Here is a 27,558-nt window from a genome sequence, read left to right on the forward strand (position 1 = left end):
AGGGTTGTCACCCACCTGAGTATAATGGGATACTTAGACTGGATTTCAAAACAGCTAGGCTACAGAGTCAGTTATTTATACATTCACTGAGCACATAATTAAATCTTTAAGTGATTAAAAGTCACTCGTTGGAATGTTCTGCGACTTACCAAAGGCATATACGAGAAGTTTTTATAGCGGACACATGGTTCAGCTCTCATTATATATATATATAAAAAATAGAAGGAAACATTCCACGAAGGAAAAATATACCTAAAAACAAAGACGATGTGACCCACCAAACGAAAGCGCCGGCAGGCCGACAGACACACAAACGAACACAAACACACACACACAAAATTCAAGCCCTCGCAACAAACTGCCGCCCCACCAGGAAAGAGGGAAGGAGAGGGAAAGACGAAAGGACGTGGGCCTCAAGGGAGAGGGCAAGGAGCCACCCCAGTCCCGGGAGCGGAAAGACCCACCTCAAGGGGAAAAGGACGGGCACACACTCGCACACACACACACATCCATCCCGTCCTTTTCCCCTTGAGGTGGGTCTTTCCGCTCCCGGGACTGGGGTGGCTCCTTGCCCTCTCCCTTGAGGCCCACGTCCTTTCGTCTTTCCCTCTCCTTCCCTCTTTCCTGGTGGGGCGGCAGTTTGTTGCGAGGGCTTGAATTTTGTGTGTGTGTTTGTGTTCGTTTGTGTGTCTGTCGGCCTGCCGGCGCTTTCGTTTGGTGGGTCACATCGTCTTTGTTTTTAGGTATATATATGTATATATATATATATATATATACACACCTAAAAACAAAGATGGCAGGTCGACAGACACACAAACGAACACACAAAATTCAAGCTTTCGCAACAAACTGTTGCCTCATCAGGAAAGAGGGAAGGAATTTTGTGTGTATGTTTGTGTTCGTTTGTGTGTCTGTCGACCTGCCAGCACTTTCATTTGGTAAGTCACACATCTTTGTTTTTAGGTATATTTTTCCTTCTATTATATATATATATAATGTCAAATGTCTGCTTGTGTCTGTGCATGTGTGGATGGATGTGTGTGTGTGTGTGTGTGTGCGCGCGCGCGCAAGTGTATACCTGTCCTTTTTTCCCCCTTAGGTAAGTCTTTCCGCTCCCGGGATTGGGATGACTCCTTACCCTCTCCCTTAAAACCCATATCCTTTTGTCTTTCCTTCTCCTTCCCTCTTTCCTGACGAGGCAACCGTTGGTTGCGAAAGCTAGAATTTTGTGTGTATGTTTGTGTGTCTATCGACCTGCCAGCACTTTTGTTTGGTAAGTCTCATCATCTTTCTTGTTTTATATATATATATATATATATATATATATATATATATATATATATGATATGAATATAATAGAGGGAAACATTCCACGTGGGAAAAATATATTTAGAAAGAAAGATGATGAGACTTACCAAACAAAAGCGCTGGCAGGTCGATAGACACACAAACAAACACAAACATACACACAAAATTCTAGCTTTCGCAACCAACGGTTGCCTCGTCAGGAAAGAGGGAAGGAGAAGGAAAGACAAAAGGATATGGGTTTTAAGGGAGAGGGTAAGGAGTCATTCCAATTCCGGGAGCGGAAAGACTTACCTTAGGGGGAAAAAAGGACAGGTATACACTTGCACACACACACACACATATCCATCCACACATACACAGACACAAGCAGACATTTGTAAAGGCAAAGAGTTTGGGCAGAGATGTCAGTCGGGACGGAAGTACAGAGGCAAAGATGATGTTGAAAGACAGGTGAGGTATGAGCGGCGGCAGATTGAAATTAGAAATTAGCGGAGATTGAGGCCTGGCGGATAGCGAGAAGAGAGGATATGCTGAAGGGCAAGTTCCCATCTCCGGAGTTCTGACAGGTTGGTGTTAGTGGGAAGTATCCAGATAACCCGGACGGTGTAACACTGTGCCAAGATGTGCTGGCCGTGCACCGAGGCATGTTTAGCCACAGGGTGATCCTCATTACCAACAAACACTGTCTGCCCATGAATGGACAGTTTGTTGCTGGTCATTCCCACATAGAAGGCTTCACAGTGTAGGCAGGTCACTTGGTAAATCACGTGGGTGCTTTCACACGTGGCTCTGCTTTTGATCGTGTACACGTTCCGCGTTACAGGACTGGAGTAGGTGGTGGTGGGAGGGTGCACGGGACAGGTTTTACACCGGGGGCGCTTATAAGGGTAGGAGCCAGAGGGTAGGGAAGGTGGTTTGGGGATTTCATAGGGACGAACTAAGAGGTTACGAAGGTTAGGTTGACGGCGGAAAGACACTCTTGGTGGAGTGGGGAGGATTTCGTGAAGGATGGATCTCATTTCAGGACAGGATTTGAGGAAGTCGTATCCCTGCTGGAGAGCCACATTCAAAGTCTGATCCAGTCCCGGAAAGTATCCTGTCACAAGTGGGGCACTTTTGGGGTTCTTCTGTGGGAGGTTCTGGGTTTGAGGGGATGAGGAAGTGGCTCTGGTTATTTGCTTTTGTACCAGGTCGAGAGGGTAGCTGCAGGATGCGAAAACTGTTTTCAGGTTGTCGGTGTAATGGTTCAGGGATTCCGGACTGGAGCAGATTCGTTTGCCACGAAGACCTAGGCTGTAGGGAAGGGACCATTTGATGTGGAATGGGTGGCAGCTGTCATAATGGAGGTACTGTTGCTTGTTGGTGGGTTTGATGTGGACGGACGTGTGAAGCTGGCAGATATATTTTTCCCACGTGGAATGTTTCCCTTTATTATATATATATAAAACAGAATACAGAAAGTTACCCTAGGCTATGTGAGTAATATAAAGAGGTGTACCACAGGGTTCCACTGCTTCCTTCTCATATTTTACTTGAATCGGACAGGACAATTCGTCCTGCTTGCAAAAGATACATTGTCGTTGAGTCGAGCAAAGGAGCAGCAACAGAAATAAATAATAAATGTTGTTTTCATAAAAAGGTGCTAGCCTTAAACTTTGAAAAAACAAATCATCATGTTTTGAACTGTCAAAAATATCCCACTTCCTATTAACCTAGTACATGGAAAAAATTAAAAAAAAAAAAATAAATAAATAAATAAATACACAGGGCAGAAAATCCTAAGTTCTTAGAAGTGCATGTTGATAAAAACAAGAACCAGAAAAACCATATACACTGGTGTGCAATACTTAAGGTCAAAATCAACTTTAACGTTGTGTGCCACCACTAAGTAACACTGCTGAATGAAATGTAGACCATGCATAGGAAGAAAGCAGGTGTTGACAGATGTGAAAATTACCGAACTGTCAGTTTAATAAGCCACGGCTGCAAATTACTAACACAAATTCTTTACAGACGAATGGAAAAACTGGTAGAAGCCGAAGTCGGGGAAGATCAGTTTGAATTCCGTAGAAATGTTGGAACACGTGAGGCAATACTGACCCTACGACTTATCTTAGAAGAGAGATTAAGGAAAGGCAAACCTATGTTTCTACACTCCTGGAAATGGAAAAAAGAACACATTGACACCGGTGTGTCAGACCCACCATACTTGCTCCGGACACTGCGAGAGGGCTGTACAAGCAATGATCACACGCACGGCACAGCGGACACACCAGGAACCGCGGTGTTGGCCGTCGAATGGCGCTAGCTGCGCAGCATTTGTGCACCGCCGCCGTCAGTGTCAGCCAGTTTGCCGTGGCATACGGAGCTCCATCGCAGTCTTTAACACTGGTAGCATGCCACGACAGCGTGGACGTGAACCATATGTGCAGTTGACGGACTTTGAGCGAGGGCGTATAGTGGGCATGTGGGAGGCCGGGTGGACGTACCGCCGAATTGCTCAACACGTGGGGCGTGAGGTCTCCACAGTACATCGATGTTGTCGCCAGTGGTCAGCGGAAGGTGCACGTGCCCGTCGACCTGGGACCGGACCGCAGCGACGCACGGATGCACGCCAAGACCGTAGGATCCTACGCAGTGCCGTAGGGGACCGCACCGCCACTTCCCAGCAAATTAGGGACACTGTTGCTCCTGGGGTATCGGCGAGGACCATTCGCAACCGTCTCCATGAAGCTGGGCTACGGTCCCGCACACCGTTAGGCCGTCTTCCGCTCACGCCCCAACATCGTGCAGCCCGCCTCCAGTGGTGTCGCAACAGGCGTGAATGGAGGGACGAATGGAGACGTATCGTCTTCAGCGATGAGAGTCGCTTCTGCCTTGGTGCCAATGATGGTCGTATGCGTGTTTGGCGCCGTGCAGGTGAGCGCCACAATCAGGACTGCATACGACCGAGGCACACAGGGCCAACACCCGGCATCATGGTGTGGGGAGCGATCTCCTACACTGGCCGTACACCACTGGTGATCGTCGAGGGGACACTGAATAGTGCACGGTACATCCAAACCGTCATCGAACCCATCGTTCTACCATTCATAGACCGGCAAGGGAACTTGCTGTTCCAACAGGATAATGCACGTCCGCATGTATCCCGTGCCACCCAACGTGCTCTAGAAGGTGTAAGTCAACTACCCTGGCCAGCAAGATCTCCGGATCTGTCCCCCATTGAGCATGTTTGGGACTGGATGAAGCGTCGTCTCACGCGGTCTGCACGTCCAGCACGAACGCTGGTCCAACTGAGGCGCCAGGTGGAATTGGCATGGCAAGCCGTTCCACAGGACTACATCCAGCATCTCTACGATCGTCTCCATGGGAGAATAGCAGCCTGCATTGCTGCGAAAGGTGGATATACACTGTACTAGTGCCGACATTGTGCATGCTCTGTTGCCTGTGTCTATGTCCCTGTGGTTCTGTCAGTGTGATCATGTGATGTATCTGACCCCAGGAATGTGTCAATAAAGTTTCCCCTTCCTGGGACAATGAATTCACGGTGTTCTTATTTCAATTTCCAGGAGTGTAGCATTTGTAGACTTAGAGAAAGCTTTTGACAATGTTGATTGGAATACTCTCTTTCAAATTCTGAAGGTGGCAGGGGTAAATTACAGGGAGCGAAAGGCTATTTACAATTTGTACAGAAACCGGATGGCAGTTATAAGAGTCGAGGGGCATGATAGGGAAGCAGTGGTCGGGAAGGGAGTGAGACAGGGTTGTAGCCTCTCCCCGATGTTATTCAATCTGTATATTGAGCAAGTAGTAAAGGAAACAAAAGAAAAATTCGGAGTAGGTATTAAAATCCGTGGAGAAGAAATAAAAAATTTGAGGTTTGCCGATGACACTGAAATTCTGTCAGAGACAGCAAAGGACTTGGAAGAGCAGTTCAACGGAATCGACAGTGTCTTGAAAGGAGGGTATAAGATGATCATCAACAAAAGCAAAAGGCGGATAATGGAATGTAGTCGAATTAAGTCGGGTGATGATGAGGGAATTAGGTTAGGAAATGAGAAACTTAAAGTAGTAAAGGAGTTTTGCTATTTGGGGAGCAAAATAACTGATGATGGTCGAAGTAGAGAGGATATAAAATGTAGACTGGCAATGGCAAGCAAAGCGTTTCTGAAGAAGACAAATTTGTTAACATCAAGTATAGATTAAAGTGTCAGGATGTCGTTTCTAAAAGTATTTGCATGGAAGTGAAAAGTGGACAGCAAATAGTTTAGACAAGAAGAGAATAGAAGCTTTCGAAATGTGGTGCTACAGAAGAATGCTCAAGATTAGATGGGTAGATCACATCACTAATGATGAGGTATTGAATAGAATTGGAGAGAAGGGAAATTTGTGGCGCAACTTACCTAGGAGAAGGGATTGGTTGGTGGGGCATATTCTGAGGCATTGAGGGATCACAAATTTAGTATTGGAGGGCAGTGTGGAGGGTAAAAATCGTAGAGGGAGACCAAGAGATGAATACACTAATCAGATTCAGAAGGATGTAGGCTGCAGTAGGTACTGGGAGATGAAGAAACTTGCACAGGATAGAGCAGCATGGAGAGCTGCATCAAACCGGTCTCAGGACTGAAGACCACAACAACAAACAACATGAGTAAGAAATTTGGCCTGCTTAGCTTATTTTAATTTTAAACTAGTATCAGAGTCTTTACAGCTTCTGATTTATGTTCCCAGCATTAGAAGACACAACATTAAACAGAAAAATATGTCTCAGACCGTGGCTCATAGTCCATAAAACAAAAAACCGTGGAGGTCTTCTGCTGCCTGTCACAGGTTTTATTTTGATGACTAGATTGTCATAGAGTTTTATGACTGCATATTTCATCCCTTTCTATGCAAAACTGAGATTCATTAAAGCATAATCCATATCATTTTTCCTTCTAGTGATGTACTTGTAAATATCTCTGTTACTCTCAAACACATATCATTGACAACACATTTCGTTTGTGATTAAATTAGGTTACGGTTAGTATTCCCAGCTGCTTAAAGAGATATCTGCGAGTTATATGTACGTGAATGTCACACTTAATTCTGACTATTTTCTTGCGTGCAATGATTATTTTTTGCCTAAGTGAGGAAGTTACCTCAGAATATTATCCCATAACACTTCCGTGAATGAAAATATGCAAAATGTGTTACCTTACAGACTGACAGTATTATGGAAAGTTGAGTTGCAGGCACGAACAACAAAAAGGCTGTTCAAACAAATTTCGGGCTTGCAGCTGGTCGTCGTTCAATACCTTGCACAAAATTTCAACTGGGCACCTGCCAGTCATCTTCAGGTGAGCTGTCGCAGACTGGCGAAAACGTCCTCCGTTATGCAATATATAGTGCACTGTAACTATTCTGCGGATGCGTCCAAAACTTGACAGATGAACCACACTGCCCGCCGGCAGCGCCCTCGCTGGTGGAATAGCGGAACTCAGTCGCCCTCTGCGTTACTGTTTGCCACGGCCGTCGGCGCACTCTGTCGTCTTCGATTAGAGCAAATCGTGGAGATGATGGGATTCCATGCACTGTCCAGCTGGTAGACACTGTCACGGTTTAACAGATTTTCTGCCAGTGTTATTTTTTCTCCGGATTCTTTAATGATGGAGTGCCAGAAGGACGTTGCTGTGGACAAAATCATTGTTTTCTCATACTCCATTGAATGTCCAGTAGAAATACAATGTTCAGCAATAGCGGACTTGCTCGGCTGCAAAAGGCGGGCGTAACGTCGATGCTCAGTACAGTGTTCTTTCACGGTGCGTGTGGTTTGACCTGTGTAAGCCATACCACATTGGCACGGTATCTTGTAAATTCCGGCCTTTCGTAGTAACAGAGTCTCCTTAACTGATCCGACAAGGTCCACAATCTTCGATGGTGGGCAGAAAACCACTTTTACCTGAAATTTTCCGACGATTCTTGCTATTTTAAATGACGTGCTGCCAACAAACGGAAGAAAAGCTAAAGATTGTTCCAGTATGTTCTCCTCTTTATTCACTTCCTGCTTCTTGGTTTTAACTGTTAGTGCCCTGTTAATCTGCTGGATGGAATACCCATTTTCGCTGAACACTGTCTTTAGATGGACGAGTTCTTGAGGTAAGCTATCTAGAGCGAAGACAGTATGAGCTCTACGAACAAGTGTTTTAAGCAAACTCACGGTTAGCGACGGGTGATGGCAACTCGATGCTTGCAGGTACAAATCAGTATGACTGGGTTTCTGGTAAACTGAATGCCCTAGAGAACCATCACTCTTCCTTTGAACCAGGTCATCCGAGAAAGGCAAACAACCATCTTTCTCTATTTCCATGGTGAACCGGATGTTGCTATGAATGGAGTTAAGGTGATGAAGAAACTCCATTAATTTATCTTCATGAGGCCACACTATGAAAGTGTCATCCACATACCTCCAAAAAACTGTCGGTTTTAGGGCAGCTGATTCAAGCGCTCTCTCTTCACAATCCTCCATAAGAAGGTTGGCTACCAAAGCAGACAGGGGGCTACCCATGGCGACACCGTCACAACAAAAATGCTGTCAAACAAGTAAGCTTTAAGCCAAAGAGGCCTTAATTGGAATCAAACGTACACACACACACACACACACACACACACACACACACACAGATTCACATACACTCTCACAAATGCAACACACCGACACATTCTCTCATTTAGACAGCTCCTCCACATGTGCCATTCTATGGGGTCGACGATTTTTACTGGTAAAAAAATGAAGATGGAGCCGATTGCACCTCTGAAAAGACTAACACGGGGAAGGGGAACAGTGACGCAATACTGCCGAACGGTGAATTTACTGCTTTCAAAGATCCAGAGGTCAGTATACACTCACAACACCGCACCTCACGACACGGTAGAAACTGGACTGTCAAAACGATTGTGCTCGTCAGTATTCTCGGATGCACTCTATGCTCCCACTTCTTTCCATAAGAGGGTGCATCCAGAATGTGTACTCAGATGGAATCTGGTGTCATCCGAGAAGAGCACATGACCCCACTCTCACCTGTACGATCCCTACGCCGAAGGAACTATCGCAAACTGTGCAGTCACCGGTGTCAGTGGAACACGATATGCCAGTCGTCGGCCAAAGATACCGCTCCCACAAAGTAGCCGTGCCACAGTGGAGTGAGAGACTGGGTGCCCTGCAGCACTGTTAAGTGTAGTTGCAACTGTGCCTCCTGTCTGACAAAGGCCACTTCTCGCCTACTGCGCAATGTAGTGGCTGTCTGCTGCCGTAGTCGATTGTGGTCGACCGTTTCCTCTCCTTCGTGCAGTAGTGCCTGCGGTTCCGCGGTTCGGAAAGCTCCTCCGTGGACGGGAAAAACGGCTGTTGTGCTTCCTGGGCAACACTGTCCTCCTTCCAGTTTCGTGACAATTCTTCCCCGTGCGAAGTCGTCCGACTGTCGTCTCCCGGCTACAGTGTTTCGAAGAACACTGCCACATTGCACCGTAACTGCTCACACACTGTCTTTTCCCATTCCTCCGACTGCTTCGTGTTGCGAAGCTGGCCCCATTTGGCGCTACGGTCACGGTGACTTCACGCGATGTGACATTTAGCTCGGATGCACAACTGCGAGACTTCTGGAAAAATGATCCCACACTTCTGTTCGTTTCCACTAAGTTGTTATTGCACTGTGTTACTTTATCCATCTTGTCCTCAAGTTTAACAGAGTTGTGTAGTTAACCTGCTAAAACTTTTAGGTTTGGCTATTTTCATCTCAAGATCAAAAAACACACACACAGTACTCGTACATACAGTGCGTACAGTACCACAGTCTCTGGCTGCCTAGGCCACCTCAGCAACCAGAGACTGGTCGTGCGTGTGTGTCAGTTGCGTTTGTGTGAGTGTATGTGAATCTGTGTGTGTGTACGTTGTCTAGTTCCAATGATGGCCTCTTTGGCTTAAAGCTTACTTGTTTGACAGCCTTTTTGTTGTTCCTGTCTGCAACTCAACTTTCCATAATACTGTCAGTCTGTAAGGTAGCATATTTTGCATATTTTCATTCACTGAAGTGTTGTGGGATAATATTCTCAAGTAACTTCCTCACTTAGGCAAAAAATATTCATTGCACACAAGAAACTAGTCAGAATAATGTGTGGCATTCACGTACATATAACTCGCAGATATCTCTTTAAGCAGCTGGGAATACTAACCGTAACCTGATTTAATCACAAATGAAATGTGTTGTCAATGATATGTGTTTGAGAGTAACAGAGATATTTACAAGTACATCACTAGAAGGAAAAATGATATGGATTACCCTTTAATGAATCTTGGTTTTGGATAGAAAGGGATGAAATATCGAGTCATAAAACTGTATGACAATCGAATCATCAAAATAAATTATGTGACAGGCAGCAGAAGACCTCCACCGTTTTTTGTTTTATGGACTAGAGCCATGGTCTAAGACACATTTTTCTGTTTAATGTTGTCTCTTCTAATGCTGGGAACATAAATCAGAAGCTGTAAAGACTCTGATACTACTTTAAAATTAAAATAAGCTAAGCAGGCCACACTGTTTACTCATATCCCTACAGAAAAAAAGAGATTAAATCATTCGCGGAGCAGGTTACAACAATCTGTGAGCCAAAGTACTACGAAGAAGAACTCGAGCGTTTAATAATTACTTTTGTAAGAAATTGTTTCACTGAGACATTTAAACTGCATCCTGAAATACGAGGGATATTCCGAAAGTAAGTTCTGATCAGCCGCGAAATGGAAAATACTGTGAAAATAAAAAATGTTTTCTTTGCAACAATTAGCTACAGCTTCCAGCTAGTTACCTACATAGTCGGCTCTCCAATTTAGACATCCATTGTAGCATCATAGCTACTTTCCAATACCTCTTATTTCTTTCCACCAATTCTCTTCGTTTGTCTACAGCTTGTCGTCTATGCCAAAATGTTGTCTTCGTAGCTAGTGGTTCACGTGAGCAGAGACGAAACTCAGAAGGAGCCTATTACAGGCCGTACTGTGTGTGATCGTACACTTCCCATCGAAAATGCTGCAAGAGCATCTCCAGCACCCTCGCAGAATGCGGCCGAGAAATGTCTCGAAGAGGGAAATGCATAACAGTTACATTATGTGGACTGAATAGCTTCAGGAAAAATTTCTCATCAGGCCTTTATACTTGGTGAGAGAGACTGTTTTCTTGGCGCCTTTACACGCTCACTGTGCGCTCGGAACTGAAAAGAGTGACGTGTCACGATCTGCGGGCGTACTAGACACACTGCCCGACAGATCTGTGCAAAGCTGCATCGAATTTTCATAACGGTTTCCACTTTGCGTGCGGTCGGAACTTATTTTCCGAATAGCCCTCATATATCGAGATTCTATCAAAATAAAAACCGACAAAAGGGAAAGTTTTACTCCCATCCAAAAACCGAGATTGGATTAGGTTGGTGCTAAGAACAGGCAGTCTGTAAATGGACAAGAAAGATTCCAGAGCATACGAACACTGTGTATCACCCAAAGTGGTGTTACAGGTAAAGAGAGCATTATTTTATTTTCCAAATTTTGCAATATTTTTCTTACAACTACCACTGTGCCTCAACGGTGTGAATTACGTTACAGAAGCAGCTCCGCAGCACCGGGGACGGATTCCACACCGAGTTCTGCCGAGCTAGGGACGTTATCCACGGGCCTGCCGAGCAAGTAACGCTTTCAGAAGGTTCGAAGCCAACCGGCGGAAGAGCACAGATCGGTCACGTGGGGCGTGCGGGTCGGCCGGCGAGACAGTGCCCGCAGCAGCGAACTGCTCTCTCGTCTACCGGCATCCTACCCTACAAACGTGTCTACCCGGTCCTCCCGTCGAGGTCGAAACGCTCCCCTCCACTACGTGCGGTTCCCTCAGCGTGCCGAGCAGACGACAGACCGAACGTATCCCGTAGAATAGGTGAAGGAGAATAAATCTCCATTTTTAGGCAATTCTGTTTTTCATTACACATTCTAGAGTGAACAGGATCAGTCCTGGATGCCCACTTACACTCCTTAACCCATCTCGACAGGTACAGGTGGCGCCCTGAAGTGGGATCACCACTGTTAAGTCCACCCAACCTTTTCTCGTCTACTAACACGAGCCGGTAGACGCGTACGTGCCCGGCAGTGCATATCCGTGGGTTACCTGTCTGCCCGTGCCAGAAGCGGACCCGGTGCTTTCGCGCACTAATTTGTGTGCCGAGTGGACCTGCCGCAGCAATCAGTCGAGACGGTTAAGTAGTGCCGCCGAGAGTGCTATCGGACAGATGCCTTCGGTGCCCGAAACGAGCAGAGGCGCAGTGAGCCACCACGGGCCACGCCGGACGCCGTCACTGCCTACGCTGCTGCCGCCAGTGCATCGCTCCCGAGACTGCTGCCGCCTTTGCGACTGTGACTGCCACCGCCGCCGCCGCCGCCGCCTCTACCTCCACCACCTCCGTGTGATGTTGAGTGTTGCTCAATGTCATATGCTAGTTAACAACTCCGGTGAACTTACACCGAGGGATCTTTTCGTCACCTAGAACAGGGGTCTCCAAACTACAGCCCGCAGGCCAAAACCGCTCCCCGAGGAGGCCGGCAAACCGGCCCGCGTTATCTGTCCGGACATCCCCGGTATCCGGCCCGCCAGATATTTGAAGTGGTACCTATATTGCCGACAATTGAGTTTCGAGGGCTATCGCAAGCGATACACTGCGACATTGTCGGACACAGTCACGCGACAGAACTATCAAATATATGCTCTGGCTCTGCTACTCGCTACAAGACTACATAACTAAACTTATTGTTGTACCGCTTGAAATAACAATGTGTTGACGTACTCTACCTCTACATCTTGCAGTAATAGTGTTTCTAACAATGATTTTGAGATTTCGTTAACTTTGCAGGACGCTTCCTGAAGAATGTGGAGTGACATACCTTTTTGTTGGTGAAATTCGCCAGAATTCGCCAGGTATGTCCACCAGTCAAAATTATGTAATTAAATAAATATCGTAGTTTGTTTCAGTGTCTGCTATTCCCACAACCGTAGATTTTTGCAATTTCATCTTTCCTTACATTATGGTGACCATGGACTGCTAGGGTGCTTTAATACCACTAGGTAGATCTCGGCCCTTATGACTTTGTGGAACAGTCAATGTGGCCCACGGACTAAAAAGTTTGGAGACCCCTGGCCTACAATAAAGCGCCTGAAACAAGCAGATAACTGACGATGGTCGAAGTAGAGAAGATGTAGACTGGCAATGGCAAAGGAAAGCGTTTCTGAAGAAGAGAAATTTGTTAACATCTACTATAGATTTAAGTGTCAGGAAGTCATTTCTGAAAGTATTTGTATGGAGTGTAGACACGTACGAAAGTGAAACGTGGACAATAAATAGTTTGGACAAGAAGAGAATAGAAGCTTTTGAAATGTGGTGCTATGGAAGAATGCTGAAGATTAGATGGGTAGATACATCACTAATGAGGAGGTATTGAATAGAATTGGGGAGCAGAGGAGTTTGTGGCACAACTTGACTAGAAGAAGGGATCGGTTGGTAGGACATGTTCTGAGGCATCAAGGGATCGCCAATTTAGTATTGGAGGGTAGCATGGAGGGTAAAAATCGTACGGGGAGACCAAGAGACGAATACACTAAGCAGATTCAGAAGGATGTAGGTTGCAGTAGGTTCTGGGAGATGAAGAAGCTTGCACAGGATAGAGTAGTATGGAGAGCTGTATCAAACCAGTCTCAGGACTGAAGACCACAACAACAACACAATAAAGTGAGACCCCTTTTGTGTACAACTGTTCAGTCTCAGTCCCAGTTTAGTAACTGTGCCCGATTCACACCCTCACCGACCGGCAAAGACGATAAAGTTGGCTTCCAATGCTGCAATTGTGGCCACAGACGAGCCTGATCATGTTACTTCACTGCAACAGCAGATAAGCACCCTGACACTTGAAAAAATAGAGCTACAGGAGCGGCTTAACTTGTAAACGTGAAGCCAGAACTACGAAAAATGCTGCAACTCCACGCCCTTTCAGGTTGAATGTGGAAAACTAGTACCAGGTATAGCCAGTATGCTTCCAGCGGTAACTTTTATACCTTCGTTTGCTGCAAAGTCAGGTGAAAATTTAACAACATTTTTGCAAATCGTCAGGGAAGTGGGACGTGCATGCACACGGCCGACCATTTTTTGTTAAATGTCACTGAGCTGAATCTTTGGGCAATGCGTAAACTTATTTTGAGCCAGTAGACGGATTGTGGGAAACACCTACTTTTGAGTTCTTGACAAAGGGGTTAACAGAGTGCTGCTCTGACAAGCACGGGGTTAGCTGTTATAATCAGTTGTCTACCCTTAGACAGAGAAGTGCAGAAGACTTTGAAGCATTTGCAGACTGAATTATGGCAATATCTTGTCGCACGTACACCCTAGGGAGAGACAATACACACAATTAAGTGTTCAATGACGAAGCTGAATCGAGACCAATCGACGTATTCACATGTGGAATCAATCTACGTATATGGAGTGAGATAAAGGTAGCCTCCCCCACCTCCTTGCATGAACCAGTCAGATTTGTTCTGCCAGGAAGTTTCAGATTTGTTCTACCGCATGAGGGAGCTGGAAGAACTGTATCCACCCCCACACGCACCAGCAAAGTGCAGCATGTGTCCATTAATTACACAAACTGCCAAAGAGGGGGGAAGGCCAACCATACAGCTAAGAACTGCTGGGCTTCCTTCTGTAAGAAATGCCACTCCATTGGACACGAACAGGATTGTTGCCACAAAACAAGTGGCCGAATTCCCACAAGAGGAACGTACCAGCAGACTTTTAAAAAGAAAAAAAAATCATTCAAAGATGAGTACTGATACATGGGGAAATGAGCATGCAGCAGGTTCTGCCAACGAACCTCAAATGGTTCAAATGGCTCTGAGCACTATAGGACTTAACATCGGAGGTCATCAGTCCCCTAGAAGTTAGAACTACTTAAACCTGGCTAAGAGAAGAAGGTGCCCGCTCCCGCACCCGCAGTGGGGGGCGGACATCGCCACGCAGACGGACTTTCTGCCGCAAAAGGACACGGGTACTCAAACGGACGTCGCCCTGGAACCTGTAGCAATACAGGAAACGGGGGATACGCCCACAGACGTGGCACCGTCCTCCCCTTCCCCAACTCCTGACAGGGAGGGAAAACGGCAGGGGAACAAGAAGAGGCTGGGAAACTCTGTACTGACGTAATCCCATTCCCGGACAGCACCGACATGCCGAAGGTGCTAAAGAAGATAGCCACCACGCTGCAGTACGGGCTCTATGACACCTGCAAGAACCAGTATCTCTTCGCACAGGTCGAAGGGGAACGGAAGCCGTCGCTCCCGCACGGGCCGTACGAGCTATGTGGCGGACATCGGGCGATCACACTCTAGTTAACTACAGAGAAGGACCTGCACACCATTGACGCGAACCCCTTCTTCACGCCGTGCGACTGGGTTTACGTCCCGGAAGACGCAGTCGTGCGGCCGAGGAAGGAGGTTTGCGACAGCAAGAGGAAGCTGTGGGCAGAGTTAGAGACAGGACTGCACAACGTCTCGCGTGGGAGCAAAACCACAAAGTCCACCACTAGCATGCCTGCATTTTAGCAGCCGTGACTAACAACTGGACCATGCAAAGACACATCAAAAAGGCAAGCCACATCAAGACATCGCAAGGAATAGGAGGAAAGGCTGCCATAAGCAAAAACTCCTGCACTCGGGCCAAGGCCAAGGCCCATTTATAGAGCATCTACATCTACATCCATACTCCGCAAGCCACCTGACGGTGTGTGGCGGAGGGTACCTCGAGTACCTCTATCGGTTCTCCCTTCTATTCCAGTCTCGTATTGTTCGTGGAAAGAAGGATTGTCGGTATGCCTCTGTGTGGGCTCTAATCTCTCTGATTTTATCCTCACAGTCTCTTCGCAAGATATACATAGGAGGGAGCAATATACTGCTCGACTCCTCGGTGCAAGTATGTTATCGAAACTTCGACAAAAGCCCGTTCCGAGCTACTGAGCGTCTATCCTGCAGAGTCTTCCACTGGAGTTTATGTATCATCTCCGTAACGCTTTCGCGATAACTAAATGATCCTGTAATGAAGCGCGCTGCTCTCCGTTGGATCTTCTCTATATCTTCTATCAACCCTATCTGGTACGGATCCCACACTGCTGAGCAGTATTCGAGCAGTGGGCGAACAAGCGTACTGTAACCTACTTCCTTTGTTTTTGGATTCATTTCCTTAGGATTCCTCCAATGAATCTCAGTCTGGCATCTGCTTTACCGACGATCAACTTTATATGATCATTCCATTTTAAATCACTCCTAATGCGTGCTCCCAGATAATTTATGGAATTAACTGCTTCCAGTTGCTGACCTGCTATTTTGTAGCTAAATGATAAGGGATCTATCTTTCTATGTATTCGCAGCACATTACACTTGTCTACATTGAGATTCAATTGCCATTCCCTGCAGATCCTCCTGCATTTCAGTACAATTTCCCATTGTTACAACTTCTCGATATACTACAGCAGTCGACGAAGGAGAAAATGTGTCACTTATTTATACAGTGGGAAGGGAGGAGTATGTTGCACAGCAAGCTTTCCCATCTGTTGTGATCACACATGCAATTAAGAAATGTATAATACCTTTGGTAACGTCCAAGCAACAAGCATATATCGTGATGACTTCAGTGTAATTATTGTCTCTAAATAAAGCATCATTTCTGTTTGCCACATTGTCTGTTTCTCTGTTGCTTTTTGTACTATACTGTAGCAGTCTTTCTATGTATGGTCCAAGTTTCACATGTTGTGTTGCTGCCAAATAACATTGCTCTGTGGCAGTTACTTCCATCCTTAAGTTTCACACACCATTTTACACTGATTCAAGAAACTGTGTGCAAATGACTGTACAAATGTCACACACACACACACACACACACACACACACACACACACACACACACACACACACACACACACACACCACTTACCCCGAACCTCCGGCCCCGCCCCCTGCTGGCTGAGCCCCCAGCTTGGCAGGGCCGCGGCTGTGGACGCCTACAGACACCTGCCGGAAGAACTGCCTGTCCAGATCCTCTGCTGTCACCCGGTTTGGCTGCAAACATTGGAAACATGTGGATAGACACAATAAAAAACACAAACACACACAAATTTCAAGGTTTTGCAACCTAAGGTTGCTTCATCTGGAAAGAGGGAACGAGAGGGAAAGTCAAAAGGATGTGGGATTTAAGGAAGAGGATAAGGAGTCATTCCAATCCCAGGAGCGGAAAGACTTACCTTAGGTTTGAAAAAGGGAAGGTATACACTCGCGCGCACACACACACATATCCATCCACCCATACACAGACACAGGCAGACATGCGTAAATGCAAAGAGGTTGGATGGAAGTTCAGAGGCAAAGAGGCTGTCATATGACAGGTGAGGTAACAGGGGCAGCAACTTGAAATTAGCGGAGGTTGAGGCCTGGTTACCCACCAGGGGGGAGAGAGGTGGGAGAGAGAGGGGGATAGAGGGGAGGTGAAGAGAGAGGGGGAGGGGGGACGGGAGAGGGGTAGAGGGGGAGGGGGAAGGTGCGAGAGAGGGGGAGTGGGGGAGAGGGGGAAGGGGAGAGAAGGGGAAGGGGGGAGAGGGGGAGGGGCAAAGAGAGGGGGAGGGGCAAAGAGAGGGGCAGGGGCAAAGAGAGGGGCAGGGGGAGAGAGGGGCAGGGGGAAAGACAGGGGGAGGGGGAAAACAGGGGTAGTGGGAGGGGGAAAGACAGGGGGAGGGGGAAAACAGGGGTAGTGGGAGGGGGAAAGACAGGGGGAGGGGGAAAGACAGGGGGAGGGGGAGAGTGGGAGGAGGGGGAGAGAGGGGGTGGGAGGGGATGGGAGGGAGAGAGGGGGAAGGGAGGGAGAGGGGGAGGGCGAGAGGGGGAGGGAGGGACAAGGGGGGGAGAGAGAGAAATGGGGGGAGAGAGAGAGAGAGAGAGAGAGAGATTTGGAGGGAGAGAGAGAGAGAGAGAGAGAGAGAGAGAGAGAGAGAGAGAGAGAGAGAGAGAGATATGGGGGGAGAGAGAGAGAGAAATGGGGGGGGGGAGAGAGAGAGAGAGAGAGAAATGGGGGGGGAGAGAGAGAGAGAGAGAGAGAGAGAGAGAGAGAGAGGGAGAGAGAGAGAGAGAGAGAGAGAGAGAGAGAGAGAGAGAGAGAGAGAGAGAGAAGGGAGGGGGCGTGTGGGGGAGGGGGAGGACAGAGAGATTGGAAACAGGTGATGGATAGAGGGAGGATGGGATTGACAGAGAGGCGGGGAAGGAGGTGGAGACACGGGAAGGATGAGTGGAAATAGGAAGAGACGAGGGATATAAGGAGATCTAGATGTATATCCTACTTTTCCATCCAAGCAGACTCGATCACAGCAACGTGTGGCCAGGTACAGCTGGTACTACATAAAATGTTTTACTTAGTGCCAGAAGATGACATACCTCACGAGCTGGAGTAACTGTCCGAGTTTGATGGGAATCTATCAAAACTTGAGGAAATGCCAAGTGATTATAAGGATGACGAGACACAGCAACTGTAGTTTTGCCAGGATGACAACTCAAACAAATTCGTGGTGCCGTAGAGGCGTGTTTGAGCCCTTGCCCTGCTCGAGCTGTTGAAGCAGTAGTTTCAGGAGGAAAAGACTGTTTTAATTACTATTTTTCCTGTGCAGCAGCACAGGCTGAATACAGGCAGGACTGCAATGCTCTGAAAATGTAGAGCAAAGAAATAATGGATTCTCATTTTTAGACATCATTACTGGGAGAACAGCGATCTGTCAGTTAAGCAAATTAGTATAAAAAAAACAGTCTGGACTGCACAGTCATTTCTTAAAAGTATGGCTGGTTTTGTCCTCTAGTAGTAGCCCACTCTCACGTAAAACTGCTTGGCAGCTGGGGCCTGCACAGCTGTTCCAAGCATCATCATCATCATCATCATCATCATCATCATCATCGGTCGGATGGTGCATTATCTGAGGGTGGCCTACTACTGTGGCTGAAACTGGTCATATGTTTAATTAATGAGTGTGTGACTAGTTTTTAAATAATGGATTGTCTGGATTAAAAATTCAATGTGGTTGTCCTATGCTGAGATAAGATCACAGGGCAACATAAGCGAGTATTAAGTAGTTTTCAATGCACCACAATTTATTTAAATTATTTCCTGGTACCAACTGGCTTTTGTAACAAGTTTATAAAATAAGAAGTCAGTAAATTACCCAACTTAATTGTTACAATTTGCATACTCAAATGCAAGTGTGGTGTACACGACACATCATTTCTTGGAAGATCTAGCCAATAATTTTCATACACAATTACAATTTCTTAGCCCGAGCCAGGTGATTACAAACAATAGTGATATCACATAGATAAACTTTTCTACTAGTCGAACTGATGTGGCCGTACAAAATATGACATAGAGGAGGCTAAACTTGTACAAAGAAAAGCAGTACAAATTCTCACGGGTTCACTCTATTTCAAGAAGTGTGTCTAAAAAATACTTAAAACCCCAGACTGGCACAAGCTTGAACACAGGAGCCAACTGTTTAAAAGATTTCAAGAACCACTACTGGGTGAGGAGTATACAACAGCGCCCCACATATCACGATCATTAGGATTACGAAGGCCACAATAGACTAATAACAGTCATAGCAATTCTCCCTGCACTCTGATGCTAACATGGTACAGTGCGAAGTGTCCCTGCCACACCCCTCACAGTGGTTTGCTGAGTATGGATGTAAATGTAAGTATGCTGACACACAGGTCACATCCATCTACAAGAAGTGATCCATGAAACTACTTTCCCACATCCTTGATACCCATTTGTTGTAGAATATTAGAACAAATTCTGAGCTCAACCATAATGACGTATCTCTTACAGAATGTCCTCCTCCATGTTGATCAGCACAGATTTCAAAAACAATGACCCTATAACACCCAAATTGCAATTTTCTTGCACAAAATTCTGAAACCCACAGACTCAGGGAGTCACATAAATGCAGTACTTATTTACATCTGCAAAGAATTTGCCTCATTATTACACCTAGACTTATTACTGAAAGTATGACCGTATGGGGTATCACGCAAAACTATAACTGGATTGAGGCTATCTTTTTTATTTCTTTTTTTTTTTTGGGGGGGGGGGGGGGGGAGGGGGGGGGGATGCAGCATGTTATCTGGGACGGTGAGTTGTCAACAGATGTAGAAGTAACCTGAAGTGTATCCCAGGGAAGTGGACTGGTGGACTGGATTGCACTAATGGGGTTAAAGGGGCCAAATTACAAGGCATATTAAATGTATTCGCAGTTGCAAATATGGATAAACATCAGCCGTACAACAGAACGATGACAATAAGAATTTATGCTGGACCAGGACGCAAACACGGATTACCCGCTTATCGCGAGTGTTGCCTTACCATTAGGCTATCGAAGTACAACTCGTGGTCAGACCCAAAATTCCACATGTTGTCAACTGTGTGTTTACAACCTGCAATCCTACATACATCACGTAAGCACGCATGCACACCTGAAGGAACATTACATCATAATTCTGAATAACAAGGCACTGCAGTATCATATTTTTCCGCAGACACCAGGAGAGTGACTTTCAATTAAAATGTCTCCCCTGTATGGAACTATACATCCAACTGCTGGATGTACACACATGGAAATTTGATTGTGGCCACGAGTCCCTAAGCAAGAAACCAGGTTCGAGTCCTGGTCTGGCACGAACTTCATTGTCGTCATTCCATCCTACAGCTGACGGTTGTCCATAAACACAACTGCGAATACATTTAATGTATTTCAAAATAGATGTAGTCGCCGCAGTGCTTGTTCCTTTGGACATTGCATCACATTTCTGAATAACACTGGCACTGAAATATCAAACTATGAAGTAATTGGTGCCTTTGACACACATTTATCAAGCTGGGAATAGTGCCCAGAGAGGAATGACACAAAAACACATCCTGATGAACCCCACTGTAAATGAGAATCAATAGAACCGAGAGATAGAAGCAAGTTGAAGTGAGAGAGGGGTAAGAGGGTGAAGGTTGTTGATTTGTTCTGCCCAGAAAGCAGCTGGAGTCCCCTGGGACATGTTATGTAATGGGAGATGCACCCTCTGCATCAGGCCAGTGCTTCCTCACCCTCCATTACCACATTACACAGAGTACGCGAAAGAACTTGCTCCCCTTCTAACATCCGTGTACCGCAAGTCTCTAGAGGAACGGAAGGTTCCAAATGATTGGAAAAGAGCACAGGTAGTCCCAGACTTCGAGAAAGGTCGTCGAGCAGATGCGCAAATCTATAGACGTATATCTCAGACATCAATCTGTTGTAGAATTTTAGAACATGTTTTTTGCTTGCATATCATGTCATTAAGGAATACAAACGTCTCAAAAATGAGATTGACAGGAAGTGCAAAATGGCTAAGCAGGCATGGCTAGAGGACAAATGTAAGGATGTAGAGGCTTATCTCACTAGGGGTAAGATAGATACTGCCTACAGGAAAATTAACGAGACCTTTGGCGAAAAGAGAACCACTTGTATGAATATCAAGAGCTCAGAAGGAAACCAAGTTCTAAGCAAAGAAAGGAAAGCATAAAGGTGGAAGGAGTATATAGAGGGTCTATACAAGGCGATTTACTTTAGGGCAATGTTATAGAAAGGGAAGAGGATGTAGATGAAGATGAAATGGGAGATATGATACTGTGTGAAGAGTTTGACAGAGCACTGAAAGACCTGAGTCGAAACAAGGCCCCGGGAGTGGACAACATTCCATTAGAGCTACTGACAGCCTTGGGAGAGCCAGTCCTGACAAAACTCTACCATCTGGTGAGCATTTATTTATTTATTTATTTATTTATTTATTTATTTAGAGTATGGCTCATAACATCACAGTAAAAATTACAGAAACAACACGATTTAAGAAAAATCACATATGTATAAACAGAGCAATAAATAACAGTTTGTATATAAAAACACCGCCAATTGTAAATTTACACTCACAGAAGAGCAATCACAAGCAGACGTCCAGCTTAGATAATAAATAGTCGATTGCCTCTTGGGTTGCCATTAGGAAATCCTGTGGGTCACCCTCGTATGCCCTTAGTGGGCATTCCTGCACGGTGTGTTTGACCGTCTGTCTCTCAGCGCCACAGTCGGAAGCGGCCGAAGGAAGTTTACCCCATCTGTGTAAGGAGTCGGCGCATCTCCCACAGTTGGTTCTGATGCGATTAAGAGTTGACCAAACTTTGCGAAGGCAATCAAATCCTTTTGGTTTACTAAAGATGCATGGCATACTGTGGCAGTTTACTGCTGTTCTGCTCTCCCATTCCTCTTTCCATCGGTCATTTATTTTAAAGTTGGTTTGGTGCAGAGCCTGTGCAGTCTTTAGTGGAGGATGCCTAGACTGGAGTCCGTTTCCTTGGATGTCGTGAGTATCTTCATGGATTTTTAATTGAGGGTTAGTCATGATTTTTTGAAATTCTCTAACCAGAGCGTGTTCACGGCGCAGGTTAGGAGGGGCTATGTTACTGAGAACGGGCAGCCACACTGTAGGAGTTGGCCTGATTGTGCCTGATATAATACGCATTGTTGCATTAAGTTGGCTATCTACCATGTGTGTGTGTGTGCTGTTGAGCCACACTGGGGCACAGTATTCTGCCACTGGATACACCAAGCCAAGTGCGGATGTTCTTAAGGTATATGCTGTGGAGCCCCAAGTGGTGCCACAGAGCTTCTGCAATATGTTGTTGCGTGTTTTAAGTTTCGCTGCAGTTTTCGTCAGGTGTTCTTTGAATGTTAGTGTCCTATCTAGGGTAACCCCAAGGTACTTTGGGTGTTTGTTGTGATTTAGTAATTTCCCGTCTAGATAGACTTGTAGTTCTCTGTTGGCCATTTTGTTGTTCAAATGGAAGGCAGATACTTCCGTCTCTGTAGCACAAGGTTGTAGCCTCCATTTTCTAAAGTACTCGTAAGGATATCTTCGGCAGTTTCTATATTTCTGTTGGCTGTTGCTAGAGCCCAGTCGTCAGCATAACCAAATTTGCGTGATCTGTTGCACCCTGGGTAACGCTAAATGAACTAACACAACTGGCGGCAGACCGAACGAAGAATTTCTGCCCCACATCACAGTGAAACAGAACGACAGATCTGGTGAGCAAAATGTATGAGACAGGTGAAACACCCTCAGACTTCAAGAACAATATAATAATTCCAATCCCAAAGCAAGCAGGCGTTGACAGATGTGAAAACTACCGAACTATCAGTTTAATAAGTCACGGCTGAAGAATATTAAGGGGAATTCTTTACAGACAAATGGAAAAACTGGTATACGCTGACCTCGGGGAACATCAGTTTGGATTCCGTAGAAATATAGGAACATGTGAGGCAATACTGACCCTACGACTTATCTTAGAAGCTAGATTAAGCAAAGGCAAACCTACGTTTCCATCATTTGTAGACTTAGAGAAAGCTTTTGACAATGTTGACCGGAATACTCTCTTTCGAATTCTGAAGGTGGCAGGGATAAAATACAAGGAGCAAAAGGCTATTTACAATTTGTACAGAAACCAGATAGCAGTTATAAGAGTCGAGGGACATGAAAGGGAAGCAGAGGTTGGGAAGGCAGTGAAAGAGGTTTGTAGCCTCTCCCCGATGTAATTCAATCGGTATATTGAGCAAGCAGTGAAGGAAACAAAAGAAAAATTCGGAGTAGGTAATAAAATCCATGGAGAAGAAATAAGACTTTGAGGTTCGCTGATGGCATTGTAATTCTGTCAGAGACAGCAAAGGACTTGGAAGAGCAGTTGAACGGAATGGACAGTGTCTTGAAAGGAGGATATAAGATGAACATCAACAGAAGCAAAACCATGATAATGGAATATAGTCAAACTAAATCGGGTGATGCTGAGGGAATTAGAATAGGAAATGAGACCCTTAAAGCAGTAAAGGAGTTTTGCTATTTGGGAATCAAAATAACTGATGATGGTCGAAGTAAAGAGGATGAAAAATGTAGACTGGCAATGGCAAGGAAAGCATTTCTGAGGAAGAGAAATTTGTTAACATCGAGTATAGATTTAAGTGTCAGGAAGTCATTTCTGAAAGTATTTGTATGGAGTGTAGTCATGTATGGAAGTGAAACGTGGACAGTAATATTCAGACAAGAAGAGAATAGAAGCTTTTGAAATGTGGTGCTACAGAAGAATGCTGAAGATTAGATGGGTAGATCACATAACTAATGAGGAGGTATTTAATAGAATTGGGGAGAAGAGGAGCTTGTGGCACAACTTGACCAGAAGAAGGGATCGGTTGGTAGGATATGTTCTGAGGCATCAAGGGATCACCAATTTAGTACTGGAGGGCAGTGGGGAGGGTAAAAATTTTAGAGGGAGACCAAGAGATGAATACACTAAGCAGATTCAGAAGGATGTAGGTTGCAGTAGGCACTGGGAGATGAAGAAGCTTGCACAGGATAGAGTAGCATGGAGAGCTGCATCAAACCAGTCTCAGGACTGAAGACCACAACAAACAACATCATGTCATTTCTGGAAACCCTGAATATACTCTGTAGGAATCAATATGGATTCCAGAAAGAGCGATCGTGTGAGACCCAACTCACTTTATTTGTTCATGAGACCCAGAAAATTTCAGATACAGGCTCCCAGGTAGATGTTCAGAAACACCACAAAGACCACCCCAACAATAGCTTTTCCGAATCACGAAGTCCGACAGCTTTTCTCTAATACGAAGTCCAATTTGCATTTCATTCTTTCCCTTTTTCACGGTCATTAATGATTTTAAAAACCTCTTTTTATTCACCATTTCTTCTCACATTTTCAACCTTTTTTTTTCCTTCTCTTTTTCCTTTTTATTAATCACTACAGTGTGACCAGAACATTTCCTTAAGTTGGTGAATATGGGAAGCCACATCAACCGAGCATCAAGGACCAGCCCCAAAAAGTGATGATAATCCACCACACTGAGCAACTTGTTGTCAAGGAAGAGTTCTGGTTGAGGAGGGACAGTATGACAGTGACTGAAGTGCACGATGCTCGTCTCGATGGCTGAAAACTGGATGCCACGGGTGAGGACCCTGGACTGCACCTTGTGTATGGCACCTGCTGTTAGCATTAAACGAAATCTGCAGTAGAGGAGCAATATTAAATGCAAAAATTATCGGCATATAGGGAGGGTGACACAGTAGACCCTACAGTTGCAACTAAATCGACAGCCGACGCGTAATGGAAATATTTTAGATCTGGTAGCCACGAACAGACCAGACCTCATCGACAGTGTCAGCGTCGAGACAGGGATTAGTGATCATAATGTTGTCATTAAGACTACGGTCACGAAAGTTAAAAAGTCGCTCAAGAAGGCTAGGAGAGTATTCTTACTAGAAAGAGCAGATAAGCAGTTGTTAGTATCCCACTTAGTAAATGAATCGACTTCATTTACTTCCGGTACGATGGACGTGGAAGAATAATGGGCAAATTTTAAACACATTGTAAATCGCACATTGGAGAAGTATGTGCCGAAAAAGTGGGTTACGGACCGAAAAGACCCACCGTGGTTTAACAGCGCAATGCAGAGAATGCTCAGGAAGCAAAGGCAGTTGCACTCGTGGTACAAGAAAGATTGGGAGAATGAGGACAGGAAAAAGTCAGTAGAGATTCGTGCTGCTGTAAAAAGAGCAATGTGCAAAGCATTCAACCACTAGCACCGTCATACCTTAGCGAAAGATCTTGCTGAAAGCCCAAGGACATTCTGGTCTTACGTAAAATCGGTAAGCGGGTCGAAAGCTTTCGTCCAGTTACTCACTGATCAGTCTGGCCTGGCAATGGAAGACAGCAACACGAAAGCTGAAATTTTAAATTTAGCAGTTGAGAAATCTTTCACGCAGGAGGATCGTACAAACATACCGTCGTTTGAGTCTCTTACAGATTCCCGTATGGAGGACATAGTGATAGACATCCATGGGGGTTGTGAAGCAGCTGAATGGGTTGAAAATAAATAATTCGCCAGGTCCTGATGGGATTCCAATTCAGTTTTACAGAGAGTACTCTACTGCATTTGCTCCTTACTTAGCTTGCATTTATCGCGAATCTCTTGCCCAACGTAAAGTCCCGAGGGACAAGAAGAAAGTGCAGGTGACGCCTGTATATAAGAAGGGTAGAAGGACGGATCCTCAAAATTACAGACCAATATCCTTAACACCGGTTTGTTGCAGGATTCTCGAACATATTCTCAGTTCGAATATAATGAATTTCCTTGAGACAGAGAAGTTGCTGTCCATGCATCAGCACGGCTTTAGAAAGCATCGCTCCTGCGAAACGCAACTCGCCCTTTTTCCACACGATATCTTGCGAACCATGGATGAAGGATATCAGACCGATGCCATATTCCTTCACTTCCGGAAAGCGTTTGACTCGGTGCCCCACTGCAGACTCCTAACTAAGGTACGAGCATATGGGATTGGTTCCCAAGTATGTGAGTGGCTCGAAGACTTCTTAAGTAATAGAACCCATTATGTTGTCCTCGACAGTGAGTGTTCATCGGAGGTGAGACTATTATTTGGAGTGTCCCAGGGAAGTGTGGTAGGTCCGCTGTTGTTTTCTATCTACATAAATGATCTTTTGGATAGGGTGGATAGCAATATGTGGCTGTTTGCTGATGGTGCTGTGGTGTACGGGAAGGTGTCGTCGTTGAGTGACTGTAGGAGGATACAAGAAGATGACTTGGACAGGATTTGTGATTGGTGTAAATTGTGGCAGCTAACTCTAAATATAGATCAATGTAAATTAATGTAGATGAATAGCAAAAAGAATCCCGTAATGTTTGAATACTTCATTAGTAGCTCTATCACCTTATCCCCAAATTCAACCGCAGGACTTCCATAGTGAGAGACTTTCTCGTTAGGTCCTTTAGCTACAAGCTGGTGTCTTTCTGCTGTCCAGCTTGGGCTAGAATCTGCAACATCTTCATAATTTGTCTTCGATTTGGAAGGACAAGGCCGAGCGTAAGTGTGATCAGACAGATACAAGTCGTGCCCGTGTGCAGTTTCCTTCACGTTGTACTTCGTGGTTCCTCCATTGGGCCAGCATGCAAACACCGACAGGATGGCATCCTCTTGCAGTCTGGGTTTGTCAAGTCTGACTGCAAGTTGAATACTCCATCGACACAGTCACGTCGATTAAATATCTGGGCGTAACATCGCAGAGCGATATAAAGTGGGACAAGCACGTAATGGCAGTTGCGGGGAAGGCGGATAGTCGTCTACGGTTCATTGGTAGAATTTTGGGAACATGTGGTTCATCTGGATAGTCGTCTACGGTTCATTGGTAGAATTTTGGGAACATGTGGTTCATCTGTAAAGGAGACCGCTTATAAAACACTAATGCGACCTATTCTGCTCGAGCGTTTTGGATCCCTATCAGGTCGGATTGAGGGATGACATAGAAGCAATTCAGAGGCGGGTTGCTAGATTTGTTACTGGTAGGCTTGATGATCACGCAGGTGTTATGGAAATGCTTCGGAAACTCAGGTGGGAGTCTCTGGAGGAAAGAAGGCGTTCTTTTCGTGAATCACTCTGAGGAAATTTAGAGAACCAGCATTTGAGGCTGACTGCAGTACAATTTTACTGCCGCCAACTTACATTTTGCGGAAAGACCACAAAGATAAGATAAGAGAGATTAGGGCACGCACAGAGGCATATAGGTAGTCATTTTCCCTCGTTCTGTTTTGGAGTGGAACAGGGAGAGAAGCAGCTAGTTGTGGTACGAGGTACCCTCCGCCACGCACCGTACGGTGGATTGCGGAGTATGTATGTAGATGTAGATGTAGATAGCCACTCGAAGAGGGGCACACTCAATACAGAGTCCTGCAGACCCCATTCTCTTATATGTCAGAGTGTAAAGTGGGATGCACAAAGTTGATCACGGGAAGTACGGTGGGAGAATAAGTTCCTGATAAGAAGTAGGTGTGGGTTCTGGAGACCCCACTCGTGTACGGATATGAGGATGTGATGACACCACACGGTGGTATATAAGACTTTTGCAAGTCGAAAAAGACAGTGATCAGGTGTTGACACTGGGTGAAAGCTGACTGAATAGCAGAATGCAGACAGACAAAACTGTCAGCAATACAAAGTCTTTGGCAACAACTGATCT

At 45.6% G+C, this 27,558-nt stretch overlaps 1 protein-coding gene across 1 annotated transcript in view; it reads right to left on the reverse strand.

Moving 5' to 3' along the window:
- The window catches only part of LOC126108558 (large subunit GTPase 1 homolog), a 200,194-nt gene that overhangs the window by 13,238 nt on the left and 159,398 nt on the right, over window positions 1-27,558 (reverse strand). Inside the window, exon 10 of the mRNA XM_049913845.1 lies at window positions 16,345-16,469. Coding sequence (XP_049769802.1) covers window positions 16,345-16,469 — 125 coding nt within the window. The remainder of the gene's footprint in view (window positions 1-16,344; window positions 16,470-27,558) is intronic.

This window comes from Schistocerca cancellata, chromosome 11, assembly GCF_023864275.1.
Source record: "Schistocerca cancellata isolate TAMUIC-IGC-003103 chromosome 11, iqSchCanc2.1, whole genome shotgun sequence".
Classification (NCBI taxonomy): domain Eukaryota; kingdom Metazoa; phylum Arthropoda; class Insecta; order Orthoptera; family Acrididae; genus Schistocerca; species Schistocerca cancellata.